General features: G+C 43.3%; 1 protein-coding gene across 2 annotated transcripts in view; it reads left to right on the plus strand.

Annotated features, from left to right (window-relative positions):
- The window catches only part of cfap221 (cilia and flagella associated protein 221), a 196,409-nt gene that overhangs the window by 57,910 nt on the left and 113,543 nt on the right, over positions 1–24,956 (plus strand). For both annotated transcript variants that reach the window (XM_067987292.1, XM_067987291.1), the window contains 2 exons: positions 8,100–8,203; positions 14,612–14,771. In XM_067987292.1, the coding sequence (XP_067843393.1) occupies positions 8,100–8,203; positions 14,612–14,771 (264 nt within the window). The remainder of the gene's footprint in view (positions 1–8,099; positions 8,204–14,611; positions 14,772–24,956) is intronic.

The raw sequence follows: 24,956 nt of genomic DNA on the forward strand, positions 1-24,956 counted from the left end.
TACTAGTCCAATAACATAGCCACTATGCTACCATACCCATCCAGAGGGTCAGCAGCCAATTTGATTGGCAGCCCTACTTGCCAACCCCTGGTCATGGAGAGGGTCAGAGGTCAAGCTGCCGATTTCCTGTCCAAATAGGAGTAAAGGGTGGAAACAGTGCCTAAACGCCAGTTCGAGAAGAACTGCTGAGTGAGACAGATAGGCCCATGATTTCCTTAAGCCGACTAGTTCCAATGGAACCCTTGGTCAGAAAAGCTAATTTAGCCCGCTAAAAGGGACAGTGTGGCGTGTTTTGTTAATTTAATCCTATGAGGAGTCAGTGAAGTAAGAGTTACTTTCGATGTTATTCTTTACACTCTCAAAACAATTGTAATATAAACCAATTTGTTGATTTACATTCGGCTTCATTTCACTAAAGCATGAATCAGTTGCCTTTTGGAAGATTGGAGAAATGCACATGGAGGCATGTTTGAGATTATAGTATCAAATACATACAATATAAATTTTTTATTTACTCGTTCATGGGATGTGGGCGCGCTGGTGAGGCCGGCATTTATTGCCCATCCCTAATTGCCCTTGAGAAGGTGGTGGTGAGCCACCGCCTTGAACCGCTACAGTCCGTGTGGTGACGGTTCTCCCACAGTGCTGTTAGGAAGGGAGTTCCAGGATTTTAATCCAGCAATGATGAAGGAACTGCGATATATTTCCAAGTCGGGATGGTGTGTGACTTGGAGAGGAACGTGCAGGTGGTGTTGTTCCCATATGCCTGCTGCTCTTGTCCTTCTAGGTGGTAGAGGTCGCGGGTTTGGGAGGTGCTGTCGAAGAAGCCTAGGCGAGTTGCTGCAGTGCATCCTGTAGATGGTACACACTGCAGCCACAGTGCGTCGGTGGTGAAGGGAGTGAATGTTTAGTGTGGTGGATGGGGTGCCAATCAAGCAGGCTGCTTTGTCCTGGATGGTGTCGAGCTTCTTGAGTGTTGTTGGAGCTGCACTCATCCAGGCAAGTGGAGAGTATTCCATCACACTCCTAACTTGTGCCTTGTAGAAGGTGGAAAGGCTTTGTGGAGTCAGGAGGTGAGTCACTCGCCGCAGAATACCCAGCCTCTGACCTGCTCTCGTAGCCACAGTATTTATATGGCTGGTCCAGTGATGTTTCTGGTCAATGGTGACCCCCAGGATGTTGATGGTGGGGGATTCGGCGATGATAATGTCGTTGAATGTCATGGGGAGGTGGTTAGACTCTCTCTCTTGTTGGAGATGATCATTGTCTGGCACTTGTTTGGCGCGAATGTTACTTGCCACTTATGAGCCCAAGCCTGGATGTGGTCCAGGTCTTGCTGCATGCGGGCTCGGACTGCTTCATTATTTGAGGGGTTGCGAATGGAACTGAACACTGTGCAGTCATCAGCGAACATCCCCATTTCTGACCTTATGAAGGAGGGATGATCATTCATGAAGCAGCTGAAGATGGTTGGGCCAGGACACTGCCCTGAGGAACTCCTGCAGTAATGCCCTGGGGCTGAGATGATTGGCCACCAACAACCACTACCATCTTCCTTTGTGCTAGGTATGACTCCAGCCACTGGAGAGTTTTCCCCCTGATTCCCATTGACTTCAATTTTACTAGGGCTCCTTGGTGCCACACTCAGTCAAATGCTGCCTTGATGTCAAGAGCAGTCACTCTCACCTCACCTCTGGAATTCAGCTCGGTTGTCCATATTTGAACCAAGGCTGTAATGAGGTCTGGAGCTGAGGAACCCAAACTGAGCATCGGTGAGCAGGTTATTGGTGAGTAAGTGCCGCTTGATAGCACTGTCAACGAAACCTTCCATCACTTTGCTGATGATTGAGAGTAGACTGATGGGGCAGTAATTGGCCGGATTGGATTTGTTCTGCTTTTTGTGGACAGGACATACCTGGGCAATTTTCCACATTGTCGGGTAGATGCCAGTGTTGTAGCTGTACTGGAACAGCTTGGCTAGAAGCGTAGCTAGTTCTGGAGCACAAGTCTTCAGCACTACAGCTGGGATGTTGTCGGGGCCCTTAGCCTTTGCTGTATCCAGTGCACTCAGCCATTTCTTGATATCACGTGGAGTGAATCGAATTGGCTGAAGACTGGCTTCTGTGATGGGGATATCGCGAGGAGGCCGAGATGGATCATCCACTCGGCACTTCTGGCTGAAGATGGTTGCAAACGCTAGTTGTTCTTTTATTTATTTGAGCAATTCACTTTTACGTGCTGAGCGAAAATGTGCTTTTGCTAAAACATCTTGTTTTCTAACAATTCTACGGTATACAGTTACCCTTGGAAAATTATCTTATTTGTTTTATATCAAAAGAGTGGTGGAAGAAGATATGGGACAATGCATAAATAATATGGAAGATAACTAAAGTTAATTCAGTTTAAAAACTCTTCATGCAGAATTAGCTGGCATCTAATGCACTTTTTAAAATAGCATTACTAGCCCCACAGAGTAGAGAAATTTAATTCCCAAGCTATGGTTTTTCAGTTCTGTCATGCAGTAATTTATGTTTGGTTTGGAATGAACTTTAGAAATTTTTTTGGAAGGATTTTATACTTGTGTATTCCAGCAAATCCTACATTAATCATTTCGACAATGATGCTGATATTTTTGGACCAGACATCAAAAACACTTCACAGTCATGACACCAGTGAAAAAGTTAATACTTAATGGCTTTTAATATTAATGTAACATTACTGCAGATAATAAAGATATACACTTAAAAAAAATTGTTTAGTATCGATGGGTGTGTGTACGTATATTTTTATATGTGGTTTCAGGAGGACATAGACAGGCTAGTAGACGGGACAGATAGATGTCTGAGGAAATTTTATTGTGGAGAAATGTGAAATACATTTTGGAATGAGGAAATGTACACCAAATGGTAAAACTTTAAAAGTTGCAGAAGAGCAGAGAGACTTGGAGGTTTAGGTACACAAGTCTTTTAAAGTTGATAAAGCTTTTTTTTAAAAAAATGGCATCCTAGGTTTTATAATTGGAGTCATTGAGTTTAAAAATAACCTACACAAATCATTGATTAAGATATGGTTAGAATATTAGGACCAATTTTCCTGGGGCCCAAGCTGGGAAGCACAACATATGGGCAATACGCTGGAAATGTGCACCATCCATTGTCACTGATTCGCAGCCTGATTGGGGCTAATAATAATATAGTGGCTGTTGTGTGAGCGGCTGCTGTGGCCTCCAATTGGGTGCAGTCATGAGTGCACAGAAATTGCAGCACTGCTGAAGGTTTTAAAGGCCTGTGGCTGTTCAAGGGGGTTATACATCTTGGGGGAGCCTGTGGAAGCAACAAAGTTAACTGAGTTTAACCTTGGAAACCTGGAACTTGCTGCAAGAGTTCAGAGAATGCTTTTCTTCAGTTTATCTACTGGCAGACCAATTTTGTGATTTTTAAGTGCCAAAAAGGAATAATTAATGGCTGAATTAATTAGACTTTACCATGTCAAACAGGACTACTAGTCACATAAAGGTAGCCGCATTTGTTGATGATGATTGCGCAGCTGCTGTAGGAAGTGGCGATATACTTCAGCAGCACTGTCCACTTGCCCTGGATACAATGCAGAAAGAAATGTAATCATTTCACTAGGAGGGACAAAATAAGTGTGAAACTTTTCAAATGTAAAGCTGTTTGAGCCATTTGGCAACAACTGAGTGCACACTATCCCACAATCTAATAAATGGTATAAGCCTGCAGAGTCTCCTGCCCACTTTGGAATATTTTCCTGGCCACAATCTATATACACCGGTCCAAAATTCCTGGGTCGGGAGAGAGTGCGAATATCACTTCTGCGCAGGGATGGCCCGGAATATGGGCTGGAACCCAGCTCTGCCATGATTTTGCTGTTTAGACTGGACTTTTAAATTCTGGTCAAGGGGGCCGTGGATGCATCTTCTGAAACACATATTACATCAACTGAAAGTCTCCCATTTAAGAGATACAGGACCTTATTTGTGCCTACAGTAAAAAAAAATCTATCAATCTCAGTCTTGAAAATTTCAATTGAACCAGCATCCACTGTCTTTTGGGGGTGATTGTTCCAGCTTTCCACCAGTTGTTGTGTGGAAAAAGTTCTTCCTAATTTCAATCCCAAATGGCCTAACTCTAATTTTAAGATTATGCCCCATTGTTCTGGATTCCCCCACCAGAACAAACAGCTTTTCTGTATCTACCCTATCAAATTCCTTTATCATTTTAAACAGCTCTATCAAATCACCCCTTCTAAATTCAAAGGAATACATGCCAAATTTATGTAACTCTGTCTTCATAATTTAACCCTTGAAGCCCCGGTATAATTCTGCGCTATACCTCCTGCAAGGCCAATATATCTTTCCTGCGGTCCTAGTGCAGATCCCTGGGAAACACCACTTGTCACATCCTTCCAATTGGAGAATGTTCCCGTTATCCCTACTCTCTGTCTGCTACCTCCCAAACAATTACCAACCGAAGTCACAAGGTGACCTCCAATTCCGTGTGCTTCCATTTTTGCTCATAATCTCTTGTGCGGAACTTTATCAAATGCCTTCTGGAAGTCCATATCGACAACATCCATAGACACTCCCCTATCCATCCTGCTAGTGATTTTTAGGTTCCTTGTACCGCTGGTATTTTGTCCATGACAGCTGAAAGAGAATTGTAACAGGTGGCAGCACCCCAAACATCTAAATTCACCCCCTGGGAGGCCATTGAGGATATCAGAGATGGGGAAGTAGGAGGGAATCTGGCAGCTGCAGGTTCATGATGAAATTCTACTCTTCCTTTTGTACACCAAATTAACTGTTAATAAACCATTTCATGAACCCCACCCCCTCAGGAAACCTTTCTAACCTCTCTTCCTCTTGCTGCTCGAGATGTGTCAGAGGAAGAAGACACAGGCCTTCTCCATCTGGCGATGCCAACACAAAATCTCTGACCTGTGTCTCCCAAGCACTTGGAGTTATCCTTCGGGAGTTAGATTAAGCCAGAGAAGAATGCACTGGCAGACGCAGAGAGCAGGAGCAACTGCTGGTGACATGAGTAGCAAGACATTGCTGACCAGAGGATCAGGATGTATTGCCTCACTGCTAAATAATGTAGGAATCCACATTTCTTAGGTCCTGCTTTTAAAAAAAACAACACTGGCAGAGCTTCAAGCATTGATTTGGAATTAGGGGCATTATGAGACTGCAGTCCACCTGGAGTTTGTGGCAACTCCAGGGGCATCTACAGCAGATGCTACCATGCCAGAGGCCCTCAAGGCAGACAGTGCATTTTCCTAGCTACTCCAACAGATGCCATAGAGATGGGGTGGGAGATTGAAGAGGGATGGCTCTTCTAGCTTCAACAGGCTTGGTAACCAGTTACAGACAACCATGAGGTAGGGCTTCACTGATCTCATTGGTACTATTAGGTCAGCTTTCCTGCAAATCTGTGGCCTTGCTGAGCCAGTACACTGAACTAGTGGCATGATAAGAATAGGCATGGATTATGATGCTGTTCCTCTGAATGGCAGCATATGAGGGCTCTCCCACAAGCTGCAGGGAGGTATAAAAGGGATGCAGGGCCAGGCTTTCCATGCAGCAACACATGAGACATAACCTGCAGCAGATCCATTTTTAGCTTTAGTTGCCAGAGATGAGAGCAAACTCAGTCCCAGGAAGATACTATTTCAACTCAACAGCCAGCCACTTGTACACTCCTACCATTGAGTAGGCACCTAGGAAAAGTACAAGACTAGATTCAAGAGTACACACATCACACACTGACCAAGGAAGAGCACCATAGAAGCAAAGACTAAATGCACATATAATATGGTTTCACATTAAATTTATAGTTGCACTAAAATTGAATGTGTGTAGATATTGTTCTTGGACAGGTATGGAATGTATGGAAGCTGTGTGAGTTGTGCATAGAGAAAGTGGGTGATGGCTTATTTTTGGAGGAAAAGGGAAAGGTGTATACAGGATTGTTAAGCATTGGCCAGACATTCTAGTCAAGAGAATGTCTCCTGAATGGAGTTGAGGTACAAATCAGCCATGATCTAAGTGAATGGTGGAACAGGCTCTTTGGGCTGCATAGTCTACTCCTGTTCCTATGTCTCTTGCAGCTGGCAACAAATCATCCTTAACGTCCTCTTCAGGCTACTACCGCTGCTCTTGCTGCAAGTGGGGGCCTTCTTCCTTTATGATGTGCCCTCTTTGTAATGCAAAGTCATGCAGCAACCAACAAATAACTATGATCCTTGACACCCTAGCTTAATTATATTGTAACACACCCCAAGAACAGTCCAGGCAGTTGAACCGCACCTTCAAGATGGCAGTGGTGTGTTCAATGATAATTCTGATGCAGTAATGGACTTCATAATGTCGGTGCTCAGAGAGTTGTCCTAGGAAACCATACAGCTGTCATGCGTGATGGCTAAAGTGGACAGCCTTAACATCCCAGAAGCCACCAAAACACTTGCCTTTCTCGGCCAGAGTATTGGCAATGTGATCTGCTTTAAAATGAAAATATGTGGTGGGTCCCAGAGAAATGAACATTCACTTGCATTATGCCATGCTGCTGGTTGCAGATGAGCTGAGAGTGTGGAATCTTTTGCTATTGACATAGGTTGTGGCATTGAGCAAGATAGATTATATCCAAGTGGCCTTTCATGCTATCACCTTTAGGAGTGCTGCTACTATAAAATTGCAGTGCTCTGTCATGCTGCCATCAATTGTCCCTGCGAACAGAAATGAACTGTCTTGCTTTAGCAGATGATGCATCTTTGTACAGCTGATTGGCTGACATTAGTGGTCTCTCCAGTAGCAACCTGGAATGACCTTGTTGTATAAAAGTAAGGCAGTTGTGATCTTTACAGTCACTAGGAGTGCAGTGTCTAAGTGACACTGGGCTTTAGGTTGGGTTGACCATGTGTTATAACTCAATGATAGCTTGCTTGGTAAAGCAAAACCTCCAGAGGCACTGTTCCTCTGACAAATTCAGGCATGTACGCCTCTGTCTGTATATTCTGTTGTGGTTGTACTGTTGGGTGGGTGCCATATACATACGGCGCTGCCTGATCAGCCTAGCATCCCTCCATTGACCCTCACTCTCCTCTTTCAAAAAGCAACAATAAAGGGGAATCCCCAATGGAAACCCATTGTGCTCAGTCTAAAAGGGTGGGGAATAAACACCAGCCACACAGCAAGTGGCACAAAGACAGCTGGCAAAGGAATAAGCAGAAGCAAATACGAGACAGAAATACATTTCAAACTGATGCAATTAATATTGATGCTGGGCTCTTTAGATTCTCTTTCATCTTCTGTTCAACATCTAGCAACCCTCGACACCCATTTTAATAGGTTTAGGAAATGAAACTGCTCAAATAAGAGACCGAAGTGGGGTGCATGACATCATGGCATAATTTTCACCTCATTTGCATGGAACCGCACAAAATGTTCGAGTGCTTCATGCAGCCGCTGGAAATTATAGTGAAAATGAGGCTGGCAAAACAAAAATGGGCGAAGATTCAATGTCCCAGAACTTCACCCAATTTTCAGATCAGGTCTGCCAATCTGCTCCTGTAACAGAAAAGAAACAAAGGAATGTTAATTATAATTCTTAATAACTAACATTTGTTTTCTGGAAATATCCTGATGTGAACTCCTCCTTTGAACTCTTAATTCTTTCTCTTGATCTTCCTCAACTGTTCTCTTTCAATTTTATCTTCCAGATATTTTGTCCTACATAAAACTGAATACTGAAACTTAACTTTTGTATAAAATGGGAGAGGGCATTCCTATAGTTGTCAAAATTCAGTGAGTGCAAGTGTATCCCAATGAAGTTTGTCTTTCTTTTTAGCATATATGCAATAATTTTTCAATCTTTATAAGTAGTGCAGTGTAAATAATACTTGATGCACATTTGAAGGACCCTATGTTACTAGTAGTTTAGCTGAATCCAGTTGTATTTTGAATCTATTTTATAGTTCTGAATAATCTTTGTATCAGGTCACTATGCTGATTAATGTGTTAGTATAACATGCCCTATTTTTTAACACAAATGTTAATGGTATTATTTTTCCAAACCTCATAGCAAGGATATCATCATCCCTTTGCGATGCAGCTGTCCAGTTGATTTCGAGTTCCAGTTGAATTGTCTACAACTTCATCATGCGTTCACAATTCAGCCAACAGCAGGTGTGAGAGAACGTTCAATATTATATTAAGATTTTATACTGGCGATTATTGTAGAACTGTGGCCCCCGTACTCAAACATTACATTTACAGCAAACTAAGTAAACATGATTATCCGGAAATTCGAGTTAAAACTATTGTTGAAACTCTAGATTTGGATTTTTTTCAGTTAAAAAAAATCTTAATAAAATAATATTTTTTTGTCCTTATTTTCTCTGAATATGTTTAGCATTGTTTTGAGTTAAAACAAATGTACAGGATAAAAGAAAGTAAGCATGCAAATAACCATTCAAGTCAATAAATTATAGTTAGAGAACTAAATCAGTCATATAGAATTCCTTTGGAACTTTTATTGTCATGCACAATGTTGATCTAATATACTGTTCTATACTAGGTCACATACGTACCTCTCAACAAATTCTAATTACTTGTTGATTCATTTTAAATGTATATATTTGAAAAATTAAACAATCATTTTAGGAAATCATAAATATTTCTGATATAAAAGTAGTCAGATGAAATATAGGAGGATACAGTACTATTTCATTTTACCTTTTCAGATTTGCATTCTTCATTTTAATTTCAGCCACCAGAGACACTGCATACACAACACAATGAAATAGATACAGTAACAGCAAGTGATCTTTCATTTCATATGAAAAAGACAGACAGAAAAATACCATCTGGTTCATCAAGTCTGTCCCATTTCACTATGTTGCAACTAGGCAACATAGGAATATAGGAACAGGAGTAGGCCATTCAGCCGCTCGTGCCTGCTCCGCCATTTGATAAGATAGAGTCATAGAGTTATACAGCACGGATAGAGGCCCTTCGGCCCATGGTGCCCGCGCCGGCCATCAAGCCCTGTCTAATCTAATCCCATATTCCAGCATTTGGTCCGTAGCCTTGTATGCTATGGCATTTCAAGTGCTCATCCAAATGCTGCTTGAATGTTGTGAGGGTTCCTGCCTCCACAACCCTTTCAGGCAGTGAGTTCCAGACTCCAACCACCCTCTGGGTGAAAAAATTCTTTCTCAAATCCCCTCTAAACCTCCCGCCTTTTACCTTGAATCTATGCCCCCTTGTTATAGAACCCTCAACGAAGGGAAAAAGCTCCTTAGTATCCATCCTATCTGTGCCTCTCATAATTTTGTACACCTCAATCATGTCCCCCCTCGGCCTCCTCTGCTCCAAGGAAAACAAACCCAATCTTCCCAGTCTCTCTTCATAGCTGAAGCGCTCCAGCCCTGGTAACATCCTGGTGAATCTCCTCTGCACCCTCTCCAAAGCGATCACATCCTTCCTGTAGTGTGGCGACCAGAACTGCACACAGTACTCCAGCTGTGGCCTAACCAGTGTTTTATACAGCTCCATCATAACCTCCTTGCTCTTATATTCTATGCCTCGGCTAATAAAGGCAAGTATCCCATATGCCTTCTTTACCACCTTATCTACCTATTCCGCCACCTTCAGGGATCTGTGAACTTGCACACCAAGATCCCTCTGCCTAGGTCTTCCCATTCATTGCGTATTCCCTTTCCTTGTTAGTCCCTCCAAAGTGCATCACCTCGCACTTTTCCGGGTTAAATTCCATTTGCCACTGTTCCGCCCATCTGACCATCCCATCTATATCGTCCTGCAGACTGAGGCTATCCTCCTCGCTATTTACCACCCTACCAATTTTTGTATCATCAGCGAACTTACTGATCATACCTTTTACATTCATATCCAAGTCGTTAATGTAGACCACAAACAGCAAGGGACCCAGCACCGATCCCTGTGGTACCCCACTGGCCACAGGCTTCCAGTCACAAAAACAACCTTCGACCATCACCCTCTGCCTTCTGCCACTAAGCCAGTTTTGTATCCAAAGTGCCAAGGCACCCTGGATTCCATGGGCTCGTACCTTCTTGACCAGTCTCCTGTGCAGGACTTTATCGAAGGCCTTACTGAAATCCATGTATACCACATCCACTGCGTTACCCTCATCCACACGCCTAGTCACCCCCTCAAAAAATTCAATCAAATTAGTCAGACATGATCTTCCCTTGACAAAGCCATGTTGACTATCCCTGATTAATCCTTGCTTCTCCAAGTGGAGACTAATTTTGTCCTTCAGAATTTTTTCCAATAATTTTCCTACCACTGATGTTAGGCTCACTGGCCTATAGTTCCCCGGTTTTTCCCTACTCCCCTTCTTGAATAATGGTATTACATTAGCGGTTCTCCAGTCCTCTGGCACATCCCCTGTGGCCAGAGAGGTTCTGAATATATGTGTTAGAGCCCCCGCAATCTCCTCCTTTGCCTCACACAGTAGCCTGGGATACATTTCGTCCGGGCCAGGGGATTTATCCATTTTTAGGCCTGCTAAAACCGCCAATACCTCCTCCCGCTCGATGTTAATATGTTCGAGTATATCACAGTCCCCCTGCCGTATTTCTATGTCTACATCGTCCTTCTCCATAGTGAAAACAGATGCAAAAAATTCATTTAGAACCCCTCCTACATCTGCCGGCTCCACACACAGATTGCCATTTTTGTCCCTAATGGGCCCTATTTTTTCCCTAGTTATCCTCTTACCCTTAATATACTTATAAAACATCTTAGGATTTTCCTTTATTTTGCTCGCCAGTGTTATTTCATGGCCCCTCCTTGATCTCCTAGTTTCTTTTTTAAGTATCCCCCTGCACTTTTTATACTCCTCTAGGGCTTCCTCCGACTTTAGCCTTTTGTATCTGCCAAAAGCCCTCCTTTTTTTCCTAATCCATTCTCGTATATCCCCTGACATCCAAGGTTCCCTGGAGTTCTTGGAACCACCCTTGACCTTTACGGGAACATGTTGCCATTGTATGGTCTCAATCTCCCTTCTGAAAGACTCCCATTGCTCCGATGCGGATTTTCCTACAAGCAGCTGATCCCAGTCCATTTTGGCCAGATCCTGCCTTATCCTATTAAAATCGGCCTTCCCCCAATTTAGAACCTTTATTTCCGGCCCCTCCCTGTCCTTTTCCATGACCACCTTAAATCTCACCGAATTATGGTCACTGTCACCAAAGTGCTCACCTACTAGCACTTCTTCCACTTCGCCGGCCACATTCCCTAGAATTAGGTCCAGTACCGCCCCCTCTCTTGTAGGACAGATCATGGCTGATCTGTGATCTAACTCCATATACCTGCCTTTGGCCCATATCCCTTAATACCTTTGGTTGCCAAAAAGCTATCTATCTCCGATTTAAATTTAGCAATTGAGCTAGTATCAATTGCCGTTTGCGGAAGAGAGTTCCAAACTTCTACAACCCTTTGTGTGTAGAAATGTTTTCTAATCTCGCTCCTGAAAGGTCTGACTCTAATTTTTAGACTGTGCCCCCTACTCCTAAAATCCCCAACCAGCGGAAATAGTTTCTCTCTATCCACCCTATCTGTTCCCCTTAATATCTTATAAACTTCGATCAGCTCACCTTCATCATCAGATCAGATCAACTTCATCAGAACATGACCTCTAATACTCCCCATCCACCAACAGACATGTGACATCCTGAGAGAGGCAAATAATTTTTTTTTAAGAAACCCTAGAGCTAAGAGTCTAAATGGGGTGGAAGCGCAAAGGGACCCAGAGGTGCAGATTCACAAATCATTAAAACTAGCAACGCAGGATAACAAAGCAATAAAAAGTGCAAACAAAACTGGGGTTAATTTCTAGAGGAGTAGAATTCAAAAGCAAAGAAGTTATGTTAAACTTTAATAGTACCTTGGTTAGACCACACTTGGAGTACTGTGCACAGGACTGATCTCCATTAAAAAAGGATATAGAAGCACTGGGAAAGTGTAGAAAAGCTTTACAAGGATGATATCAAAATTGAGAGGGTACAACAAATAATGTAACCATCACACTGGGGAAAATCACTGTCCCTTAAATTCATTTGCACTTTGGCCTGTTGAACTTACTGTACTCTGCTGTATATAAGGTCATGTTCCAGACTGCAATCTCAGGGCCCAAAATTCTGTTTGGGCCCTAGGTGGAACTTGGCCAGATCTATAGGCAGGAGCCTGGAAATTGGGTGCAACGAGGATTCTGCCTGATTAGTTCTTTTACAAGAAATAACAGTGAGGGAGCATGAGCGAATCTTCAACCTGTCCCTCTCCCATGACAAGTAGGTGTGTCTGGAGTAGTTCCCAGGCTGCCCCAGGAATTCTACCAATTATGCCTCAGTGGAATCCTTGCTAGCTAAGAGATTGCAAGAGTCCACCGAAACTCCAGGAAAGCCACAGAAGTTCCAAAGACAAATAGAATCAATCCTGGAAGGGATTAATTGTCTTTGTTTTGAGGCAATTGTCTCCTTTAGAAGTTGAAGAATATTGAAAGTCACCATTGTCCATGGCCCAGGAATAGGTCTTGGGGCACCTCTGGTGGAATTTTGGTCCCTTAATTATTCTTCTTCTCACTTTTTGCAGCAGATCATGGGTCATTGTTTCTTTAATTCTGCTTCACAGTTTGGATCCTGTTCCTACAGTTATTTTCTAATTCACAGTTTTGTGAGGAAAATTATCATTTTTAATGCCATCTTGGGTTTGAGGTGTGCACTTAGCCCTTAAAGTGATTCTCAGATCTTCTGGTCTTCAGAATTGATTAACCCACCAGGATTATATAGGTGGAGACCTCCTGGCCCATATGACCTGTCAGATCTGGCAAAGTGATTGCGTTTTTGTTGAAAGGATCAACTCGTGAACAACATGTACATCGCGCAATGTGCATTATGTCACTAATGCAATGAGGGCGCAACTTGACATCCAGTTTCAGCACTGAATTCTTTTAATCAGAATTCTTCAAGATTTGAGGTGAATTCAACAGTGTGAATAACCTATCTGTACACATGCCATTAAGGAATAAAACAAAGTTCTTCATTGACAATATTATGGAGCCCAAACTCCATTTTATTTTCCAAGTGATTTGATAGTGTCCCAATACTATGCCTAGGATTATACCATTTTACAACACAATTTATTCCACTGCTTTAAAAGTATACTATTCAAACAGCACTGCCTTTAACTTAATGTTTGCTCTTTTCTCGGTTTGTCTTGCTGTATCTTACCCTCCACCATCACCAATACTAATTAATTATTATTAGGGATGGGCAATAAATGCCGGCCTCGCCAGCGACGCCCACGTCCCATGAACAAATTTTTTTTTAAATGTACACTAAAAGTGAAGAAAAATATAAAAATAGAAATTGCTGCCCTGTAAAAACCTATTCTTACCCACTGTAGTGTCTACCTTAAAGATATTCAAATGATTTTAAATTGAAAATCTGTTCCTTTTTCTTTTGAATCTGTTGCTCTACCACATCTTAACTATTCCTTACCTCAAACTTGATGCTTTTGGCAATGTTGTGTGTTTAATTTACCTCTGCCACTGCTATTGCTATTGGCAATAAAAAAAACAATTTTAATGATCCCTATTTTAATAACATTTGTCAATACAGGTTTGTTTCCCTTGTAAAAAAAGACTATAAAGCTATTACTGAACAGAGACCTGCAAATTTTAGGTTTGAAAATTAAATGGCAAAATGTATTGCCTTGTGTTACACACTGATAGAAAGAACTCAACAGGAGAATTTAGAAATTATTTTGCAGGACTAGCAGCCACTTTTTCTTAGGCCAACGTGTGGGCAGTTGTTTTCAATACCATCTGTAAGGCTACCAACTGATGACAACCTAGCACATTATTCACAGTTTTATTGAACATTGCTGTCTTGTCTTGATAGCTGAGGATGAAGATCATTTTAGTGTAACTGTACCTACTGCAAGCTGACCTGTAGATATAGATCCTCAGAACCTCACTGCCAATTTTTGTGTTAATTTGGTATTTTGTATTTAAAGCTTAAATGAATGAGAATCATCAATGTACTAAAGCTATAGTTTTTCTCATTTTTTTAAAAGAAGTTCAGCCTGCACAGACAAAACTCCCCCCTTGTTTACCCCTTGCTTTTCTTTGTGACCTTGCTTGGTTTGGAGCTTCTTTTATCATTTCCTGTTATGTTTCAGTGTTCTCCTGTTACTGAGCTGTCAGTGCCATGGTAGATCACCTGACCGCTTAGAGCACAAATGTTTTAAAAACTTAGTTACCCTGGTGAATGTCTTCTGTGAGACGATGCTAATATTCTATTTTGCCAGGAATTTCTCGGTGGGGGGGTCTCCCAATTGGTCACTGTAACTTTGACACAAGATTGGCAGAAACACTGTTTATGCATCTATCCAAGGTTATGAGGGCCAATAGAGAGAATGCCCAAGTTTCTGCCGTTTGTATCTAAAGGTAGAACTCTTCAAACAATGAGAAATATCATACTTTCTGTAAGTAATTTAACATTTTTTGACATGTAAATGTATGATGATTGGATTCTGTTTGTCACACAGGAATAATCCCAGCTAATGGACAAGTTGAGATTGTTGTCACATATACACCCTCAGAGCGTGCTACAGCTCAAATTAAGGTACAACTCATCATCTCGCAGTTTAACTCAAAGCCTTGCATCTGTACTATCACTGGGACTTCTTCTCCAGGGCTTGACTTTAGGTAAGTAGTGGCCCAAGAAAGGAAAAATTGAATAATTTGTTGTTTTGTGAAGATTTTCAATTGGTCCATTTATCACCACAGTAGAATCAGGGCAGGGTGATTTAGAGCTAAACAATTTCAAACGAATACAAAATAGTTGGTAAATGCACGGGATTAAACTTCTGTATTAGTATTCATAGATATGAACCCTGACATTCCAGGTAGCTCCCTGGGACGACTTCTCTATGTGGCTCTGAAATTCTGGGGTCAGTAAATTTACATATATTGGGCAGATGCCCATGCCATTTTGGCAGAACTATGGCATCCATCCTGGCAGGGGCCCTGGGGGTGGAAGAAAATCATTGCAGCATCTTGCCATAGTGTACATGCCAGTGTGCCAGATGAAGTTTAAAGAAAAAGTGCCAAAAGCCCCAGAATTTAAATCTACTGTTATAAAAAGTGGCAATTGATTGCCACAAGAAAACCAACATTAAAAAAACTGCAAGACCCACTCCAGCCAGGATTTAGTTCTAGCATTCAATGTATGCTTGCTTCATTAAGTATTTTGAAGGCAACTGACTTGCAAGTGGCAGAATGTGGGCCACCTAATGTCATCGTGACAGACCCAGCTATTCCAGGGTCATCACTATGGAAGGGGAAAAGGCACAGGAAGTGCCGCTCAGACCCCCCCCCCAATCATTGAGTTCCACTCCAAATTTTCACACCCCCCCACCTAGAACATTTGTGTTTACCATTACATACTTCATATACTAATATTATCTAAACATTACATTCCTGATAGGAAACCCGGAAGTACGGGTTTCCTGGATGTCCTTACGATTTTGCCGTAAGGACGTCTTTTTTTTTTGACGGTGTCCCGCTCAACAGGACAGCCTGATTGACAGGCTGACTTCAGTCAAATGGGAGAAGAGGAAAATAGAGGACATGAACAGGTAAGTGTTAGTTGGGAGGTGGGGGGGGGGTGGTCGGGGTCACCAGTGGGTAGGGGTCAGTCATCAGTATGTCATCGGAGTGGGGGGGGGACATCGGGGATAACCGGGGTGGGGGGGGGGGATGGAGGTTTAGTCATCGGGGGGCTCAGTTATGGGAGGGGGGCTCAATCATCAGGGTGCTCAATCATTGGGAGTCATTGGTGGAGGGTCTGTCATTGGGGGGGGGGCTCTGTCATTGGGGGGGGGGCTCTGTCATTGGGGGGGGGGCTCTGTCATTGGGGGGGGGGCTCTGTCATTGGGGGGGTGGGCTCTGTCATTGGGGGGGTGGGCTCTGTCATTGGGGGGGGGGGGCTCTGTCATTGGGGGGGGGGCTCTGTCATTGGGGGGGGGGCTCTGTCATTGGGGGGGGGGCTCTGTCATTGGGGGGGGGGGCTCTGTCATTGTGGGGGGGGGGCTCTGTCATTGTGGGGGGGGGGCTCTGTCATTGGGGGGGGGGCTCTGTCATTGGGGGGGGGCTCTGTCATTGGGGGGTCGGAGATCGTGGGGGGGGTCGGAGATCGTGGGGGGGGTCGGAGATCGGGAGGGGGGTCGCTACAGGTCGGCTTGTAGGGTCTGAGGGAAGCACTACTGCTCCTCCTGGCCTACAAGTTGTACTACAAAGGCACTTACCAGCTGTTTCAGGCCTTCTCGCCTCCTAGGAACATAGGAACAGGAGTAGGCCATTCAGCCCCTCGTGCCTGCTCCGCCATTTGATAAGATCATGGCTGATCTGTGATCTAACTCCAGAGACCCGCCTTTGGCTCATATCCCTTAATATCTTTGATTGCCAAAAAGCTATCTATCTCAGATTTAAATTTCGCAATTGAGCTAGTATCAATTGCCGTTTGCGGAAGAGAGTTCCAAACTTCTTCCACCCTTTGTGTGTAGAAATGTTATCCAATCTCGCTCCTGAAAGGTCTGGCTCTAATTTTTAGACTGTGCCCCCTACTCCTAGAATTCCCAACCAGCGGAAATAGTTTCTCTCCATCCACCCTATCCGTTCCCCTTAATATCTGTCACGTGGTGTGAAGTAGAAGGCTCAGGAACCCCGGCCCCCAGAGTTTAAAAACAAAAAAGCTGTTAAAATGGAGGCCTGCAGCCTCCTTGAAAGCTTTTTGTGACCCACCTTCTGAGAGCGGGTTGGTCGCCTGCCCCTCGTCCTGCCTCTGTTAAAACTGGAAATGGGCGAGTTGGAGGCGGGTTAGGGGCAGGTTTTAGATTTTTAAAATTTTTACTGCCCCCCTGCCCCCAACCCACTCGCTTTTCCAAGTTAAAGTCATGCCCCATATCTTTGCCACCACCAAGACTACCTATTTACAGCTCCATTACATTGGCAGCCTCTGCTCCTACCACACTTGTACTGCTGCTTATCCACGCTTTTGCCGTCTCCAATTTTTCTTACTCCTTGTTGACCTTCTACTTGTCCAAATCTCCATTGCCCGCACCCTCTCCCACTCCCGAGCACCCTTTTGTTGCTAATATTCACTGGCTCCCTATCTGCTTACACATCAATTTCAAAATTTCTGCCCTCATCTACAAATCTTTCTATGGTCTCACCCTTCCCTACTTTTGCAACCTTATCAAGACAGTGGTCCTGTATGTGGCCTCTGCATTTCCAATTCTGGCTTCCTTCGCATTCCTCCATTCTACTCCACTTTTGGCTGTAAGGCCTTCAGCTGCTTTTGGGCCTCACATTCTGGAACATTCTACTTAGGCCCTAACCTATTGCTACCTCTCTACTCTCTTTCAAAAGCCTTCTCAAAACCTACTTCTTCTATCTTGCATTCCGTCATCTTCCCTAATCCACCTTCCTCAATTTCTTGGTCTCCAGTTATCTTCTGCCTTCGTGATGCACCTTGGGACATTTTAGCCTGTTAAAGGTGCTGTATAAGTATATGTTGTTGAAAATGAGCCAAGCCATGACATATTCATTAATCTGTTATGTCAATGCCAAACTAACTTCATATTTTGCTCATCTGGTTTTTATAACAGTAATTGGAAGAAAATCAAAACTTTTGTATTTAAATTTTGTACACATATTATATGACCCTTGAAACACATGCACAATTGCAAAGAGTTAAAGTTTAATGAAAAATTAACAGAATTTTCCGTTACATTTTTCACTGTAGAAAGATATTACACTCATGTTGAACTAAAAAATATCTTTTATGCTTATTATGTCTCCTGCATTCAATATACGTATCAGAAATCTGAAAAGCTGCTGATAAGCTTATAGATTTTAGATAACAGTTCAATTCCTTTTTTGAACTAACCATTGGTAAAATGATGCTAGGGAGGATCAATATACTTTGAAATATAGATAGCTAGTTAAGAATCGAGAGACTCAAATATAAACAGCATGCCAAAAGATACTACAGATCAGTCTGACTAGGATCATCTGTTCTTTTGTAGTTTTTATTTGGAATTAGTGTCATGCATACAACCCAGTTAAAGAATAATAATGACTTAATTAAGGAACACTTGTACAACCTTCTGAAAAGATCAATTGCAATTAGCAGATTATTGTGATACAAATTAACAGAGGATTAATACATTTTGAAGATTGTACAAATCTTCACAAAAATATTAACATAAATGATTCTTGACTTCAATTAATCTTTTACTCAGGTGCCACAAACCCAAGCAGTGATTCGCTTGAGGGCTGCTTCAATACTGTTTGCAGGATTTCAGTAGGTTTTAATGATGGACATCGCCCAATTTATAAAGCAAATTACCAAAACAAGTTTATTACTCTTTCTTTCCCCCCCCATTCTTGTCTTAATTTGTTCTTGCATTTTATTTTTCTTCCCAACTGAGATAATTTTATTTTGCTACTCACTCATTCTTTCCACTTTTTTTTTGTGGAATCATAGAATTTTATAGCACAAAAAGAGATAATTTAGCTCATCATGTATGTGTTGGCTGTCTGAGTAGGAGTATTGTGTGTGTACGCATGCTTGAGGTGATATTTAGTTATTATGAGGAGTTGTAGTATTCAAGGAAAAACATTAAATTAATTTCAGTGTATTAAAATTGTTACATCATTCACACCATAAGGATTGTTTAGTGTAACATGAAAATTGTGTCTAGAAGTGAACAAATTTCTTAAATAGATGTTAACCCATGTAATGATTGGAATAATCTCATGATGATTTCATGTGCAATTAACATGGTTTTGCACTATTATTCTAAACCAATGTTAGAACAAGGCAGAAAAGGGTTTAATCACAGTATGGCATTTATTTGGACTAGGGGAATCAAGGGATATGGGGATCGGGCAGGAAAGTGGAGTTGAGGTCAAAGATCAGCCATCAGCTTATTGAATGGCGGAGCAGGCTCGAGGGGCCGTATGACCTAATCCTGCTCCTATTTCTTATGTTCTTATTTCCAGATGTGCAGCAATTGAATTCAGTTATCAATTTAGTGTTAATGCAACCAATTCAGTGTTCCAATCTTGAGGGTGGTTTCCTCTGTGAGCTAAGTATGGCAAAATTGTAAGTGCATACTTCACTCACCAACAGTGGTTAACCTCAAATTGTGTCTATTTGTAGCAATTATATGTTGTGGCCTTGAAGGAACTGGCTTAGGTAAACACAGCTGCACTATAAAAGCAGAGTAATTGTGCATTACATGGTATAATATGCATGTTGTTATAAAACATCTTATGATTTGACTTACCATGAGCAAATGCCACAGGAGTTATGCTTAAAAATATATAATTGACAACCGTACCTGTAACAGACAAAAACTTATCAAAAATATTCAATGTTCATTGCTAATATAGGGAAATTAGCAACTTCATAATAGGCACCCAACCAAAAGGCTAAACCAATTAAAATTAAATTTGTGATGTATCTTAATAGTCTGAATCTTTTTCAATGTTTATTTGATGTTGCTTGATCTTTTTGATCAGATATACATGAAAAGCCAAGTGTTTAACAGTCTCCAGTTCAAACAACTGAGAAATCCACATAGTTGAGTTTCCATTTACCTGAAATGGAATATGCACTTTCTTCCCATAAGAACATATACCAATTACCTAAATCCAGGGCACTTGAATGCAGATTGGCAAGAGCTAAGGCTAAGGAAAACCCTAATGTGTGCCTAATTATGCTGCAGTTTAACCAGTTAAACCCATACACATTAGCAGCACAGAACATTATTAAGCTTCCTTCAGTTTGTTCAGCAAGGGCCACCCTATCCGTTGCCTTGCATGGTTATCTGGGGCCAAGTGGAAAGGATCCCAGCTTTCAACGACAAGATTGCTTCTCCAGGTCTCATTAATAAGCCAGGTTGGTTGGACAATCAATAACTGCATCATAAAATACTGTGAACCTGCATGCCTCAGGTATTGTATACCTGTGACTGCCACATAGAATAAATGTATTTGCAATCTCCCTTTACCAGGCTTGTCATCTTCGAACCAAGTCAACCTCAACGGAACTCTGCTTACCTCTCTCTTCCATACCTCTCCCACTCTGAAGCATATAGTACTAGCTGGTCAATGTTGCTTGATGTAGAGATAAACAGAACATTCTTGAACAATTGACCAGTGTTTCAAGACACTACAGTACATATATCAAACCTGTGATAAATGGAACACTGTGTTAAGTCACATTTTGTACTTTTAATTAGAAATCAAAAGCAAGTGCTTTGCAAATATAGATTTCCAATATCCATCCCAGTTACAAATAATTAGGTATAGATCAAAATGACCTAGAGATGTTGAGTAAATCTAGTTGAAAAAGATATCGGTTTTTTTAAGCTTATTATGTCCAACATTTTATGATATCATACTTAAAGAAATAATAGTGGTTTATTTCAATTCAAATTGGTCAAAATGATGAAGGTCATCCATAATAGTCATAATTTCTCAACATTACAAAGAATGTTCAGGGGAAACATAATATTGCAAGTATGACTTAGTTAAAACAGTAATAGATTCAGTTTATCCCTATTCAAACCAACCAGAACGACTAGGATTACCTCTGATTTCACAGCAGTGCAATGAATACTTGAGGGAGGGAAGATAATGGTTCTTAGCACATTTTTTAATATTGATGGCTGAAATGGGTCATACAAATGTTTTGGGGTTTTTTTTACAATATACTTTTGGAAGGAGAAAAATAACATAATAGGTTGTATCCATGTAAAAAGATGGAAATGACAAATTTCCTTTTATGTGTTATAATGTAAGTATTTTCAGCTATATATAAAAATTGTGCTCTATTTTATCAATTTGCTGTACCATAAAATAATAGGATGTGGGTTTACATTTGGAATTCCCAGTATAGCAATTTCTTCTTGTTCGGTTTGTCATTAAATAGCAGTTTCAGACTAATTATGGATCCTGGGGCTCTGAACACCTTCATTCTGAGGGAAAAGTTAAAGAGGGGCCTTTTGATCAGCCTTTTGCAGATCATACAGGTGGTACAGTCTGGAGACTGACGTACGACAGCAACAAATTTGCACTTGTATGGCACTTTTGGCATAGTGAAAATGTCTCAAGACATTTTACAAAGTGAGGGGTTGGACTTGAGCATGTGTAGGGAGAAGTGTTGGAGGAATGAGGTAGGCTTCGAGGATGGGGAAATGTGGCAAGGCAGAGGAGTTTAGGAAGAGAATACCAGATTGCGAGCCTGAAATAACTGAAGGATCTGACATTGATAGTGGAATGGAAGGAGGGAGAGTGTAGGAAGAGCACAGGCAGTAAGCAGGGCTGTAGAGCTGAAGGAGATTGCAGAAGTAGGGTGAAGCAAGGCAATAGAGGGATTTGAAAAAGGGAACAAAGATTTTAAAATCATTTGTGGGGATAAATTCAACTCACAGCCGTCCGTTTTGCACCTGACAAATGGGTGGCCAGAAGTTGACAATCGGTGGTGGGGGGGCCATCTCGGCTTCCTCATTGACGCCCAAGGTGAGCAGCCCGCCTGCCTGAAACAGACATAAGGTTGCTCTACTGTACATATCAGGGTCCTACAGGGTCAGCTTAGGACCCCAATGCAAAATTCAGGTACAAAAGGACCACTGGAGGCCGCACAAAAAACGGCCACATAACTCTTTCAAAGTTGCATTTTTATGAAGCCAGTAGGAGTAGAATTGCTCCTACTAGCTTCGCCACCACCAACCCCATCCCAGGACCTAACTGCGGGCCGGCTTGGCATTGGAGCCTGCCAGAATTCATCAGACCCAACCAGAAAACTGCATCAGGTTGCTTGTTTGACACCCGCATCTCACCGCTGCCATTCAAACGAGGCCTGATTCAGAATTTGGCTCGGACTCAGGCTGGCATGCACCAACGCATGAAGCAATTGCTCCGCCGATTAGCTGGCGTATTGGACATAAGTCAAATTTCTCCTCCAATTCAAGGCAGGGATTCAGTGGAAGTTTGTAAGGACATGGATGAAAGCAGTGCATCATTTCGTATGGGATGGGATTTGAGTGTCAGATTTCTGAATAAGTTGGTTTCTTTGTAGGGTTGAGAATAGGACACTGACAAGTCAAACTTGAAGGTAACTAAGGCATGGATGAGGGTTTTGGCAACAGTGAGGGAGGGACAGATATGGGCAATATTTTAGAGGTGATGGTTCAGCTCAAGGTGAATGGGACATTAAGATTGCACGCCCAACCTGAGTCAGAAATTTGAAAAGGGTTTCTGATCAAGGGATAACATGCAATGTTTCTGGTGAGTACTGAACAAGATAACTTCAATCAGGCAACATTATAATTACAGAAAGCTGGATATTGTTAACTTAAGTTGGGAAACTGACCCCATTTTTAGGGATAATGAGTGGCAGCATATAAATGAGGAGTAAAAGCAGGCCAAAGGGTGAAACCTTGGGGCATTCCAGAGGTGACTGTTTGTGCATGAGAAGCCATTATAAGAGATGTGGGGGATTAAATTGGATAAGGCCAATAATCGGGCGCGGGTAGCGCGATCCGCAACCAACCCGTGCCCGGTGATTCCTGCGCAGGCAATACGTGAACTTCGTGCTGCCTGCTAATTCACATGATAGCTCCATGCAGCTAGCATTACCCACGCTGCGGAGAGGCTGCACGGAGAATCAGAAAGCCGAAATGGGGCGTGGCCAGAGCTCGTCATCAGCAGTCTGCACCTCTTAAAGGTGCAGGTGCTCATTTCCAAATGGCACATGCATAGTCCACTGGGAGGAGGGAAAGATGGCCGGAGGGATGGTGGGACCAGTGCGAGAGCGTGCCCCATTCTTCTCTGATGATGCACTGGAGGCCCTGGTGGAGGGGGTGGTCGAAAGTAGGGCCAACATGTACCCGCAGGGTGGCAGGAGACCCTCCAGACTCCAGCTCCGCAGGCATTGGGAGGCTGTGGCCCAGGAAGTGAACGCCAGGAGCATGGCACCACGCACAAGGTGAATGAATGCAAGTGTCAAGTGGCACAGCCTACCAACTGCACCACTGATCCACGCATCACACCCCTCATCACCCACCCACCAACAAACACTGCCCATGCACTCAGCATGCTACATCTCACCCACACATAGTACCACACTTGCAGGCCACACAACCACCACTCACAGGACGCAGACACTAACAGCTATTCAACCATGACAGACACATCACCCAGACACCTTGCAGGATACTCACTGACACACTGCCCTCCGTCTTGCAGGAGAAGATGGTGCATAATAGCCAGCAGCAGGAGAGACCTGAGGGAGGACAGGCACGCCTACATACCCTCACCTCCTTGGAGGAGACTGTGCTTCGGATCATTGGGTGGGCCATCGCTGCACCTGTGACCCGGTGAAGGGGGTCTCTGCATGTCAAATGCTGCTTCTCGTTTCCCACATCTCCCTCCTCCCATAATCTTTTCTGACTCACGTGCTGCAGATGCTGCCGGCACGCATGTCTTACTTGCTCCTCTCCCCGCTCCACAACTCAACCTGTTTCCCTTTGTCGTTGCAGATACCCAAGAACACATGGTGGCACCATCTGAGGAGGAGGAGGACACTGAAGCCACACCGTCACTTGATCTGACACTCACATCCACCAGCTCAGAGACTGACACTGCGCGTCCTTTAGAGGCTAGGTTAGAGGAGGGATCAGCACGTGGTGAGACACCGAACACAAGTGCGCAGGAGCCGGGGCAGGGGGAATGGATACCACAGGTGCCAGCTTGCCGGAGGATGAAGTCACTCACTGGTTCTGCTGCAGAGGAGTCAGATCAGGACTTTGATGGGCCAGGCTACAGAAGACAGCTGATGGCATACACCACCAAAAGCTTGGTGTAATGGAAAGCCTACGCACAATGATAAGGGGCATGGAGGAGTCCACCTCAAACTTGGCACAGGGCTTTGCGCAGAGCTTGGAGCCCATCCTTTCTTACATGGAACGGATGGTCACTTCCATCAGCACACCTGTGGAACCCACCATGATGCAGTGTCTGATGGCCGATGTCACGGCTTCTATTGCAGCACAAACAGCTGCCATTGCAGCACAAACCGATGGGATCAAAGGTCTGCAAGCTACGGTTGAAGCTCAGACTGCTGCAATGGCAGCTCAGATTGCTGCTATCTTGGCTCTAGGTACCACTGTGGAATGGGGCTTCCAGGGCGTCACAGCACTCCAGCAATCCGTTCTCCAGCTGGTCACCAGGATTGCTGAGGCGCTGCCCTGGGAGAATGGTAGTGGCGCCAGTGCATTCGGACCTGCTGTCCTCTCTCAGGATGACAGCATTCCTATTCCCATCCCTGCCTCTCCGCCTGTGCCCTTGTTGTTGCCTATCAGCCAGCCAGGCCAGACTGCTGCAGCCCTTGCTGAGATGATGCATTCTGAAGCTGGGCCCTCCCAGCCCAGAGCTGCTCGAGGTCGTCCTCCAAGGCCATCTGCATTCTCCTCAATTGAAGGCCAGCAGCCTTCCACCACCCGTGCTCCAGCCACTGGGGATGCACCTCGTAGGTGCACTAGGATAGCTAAAGGCACACAAACAACAGGCACTAAGGGAACGCACAGTGGTGAATAGTCCTGCTCTGTTTGCATAATTTAATTTGTTAATTGATAAATGTGACTTTGAATTTGCATTTGGTGGTAGTTTTTATTTGTGCAATGAGCTGAGGGGGAAAGCAATGTGTAATCAGATGGGGGTCGATTTGATGGTGATGTGGGAGCGGGCAGATGGGGAGTGTAGGACTGTTGGTGAGTTGGGGGATGTAGTTGACATTATTGAAGCGAGCATGGAGCA

Source organism: Heptranchias perlo, chromosome 7 (assembly GCF_035084215.1).
Source record: "Heptranchias perlo isolate sHepPer1 chromosome 7, sHepPer1.hap1, whole genome shotgun sequence".
Taxonomy (NCBI): domain Eukaryota; kingdom Metazoa; phylum Chordata; class Chondrichthyes; order Hexanchiformes; family Hexanchidae; genus Heptranchias; species Heptranchias perlo.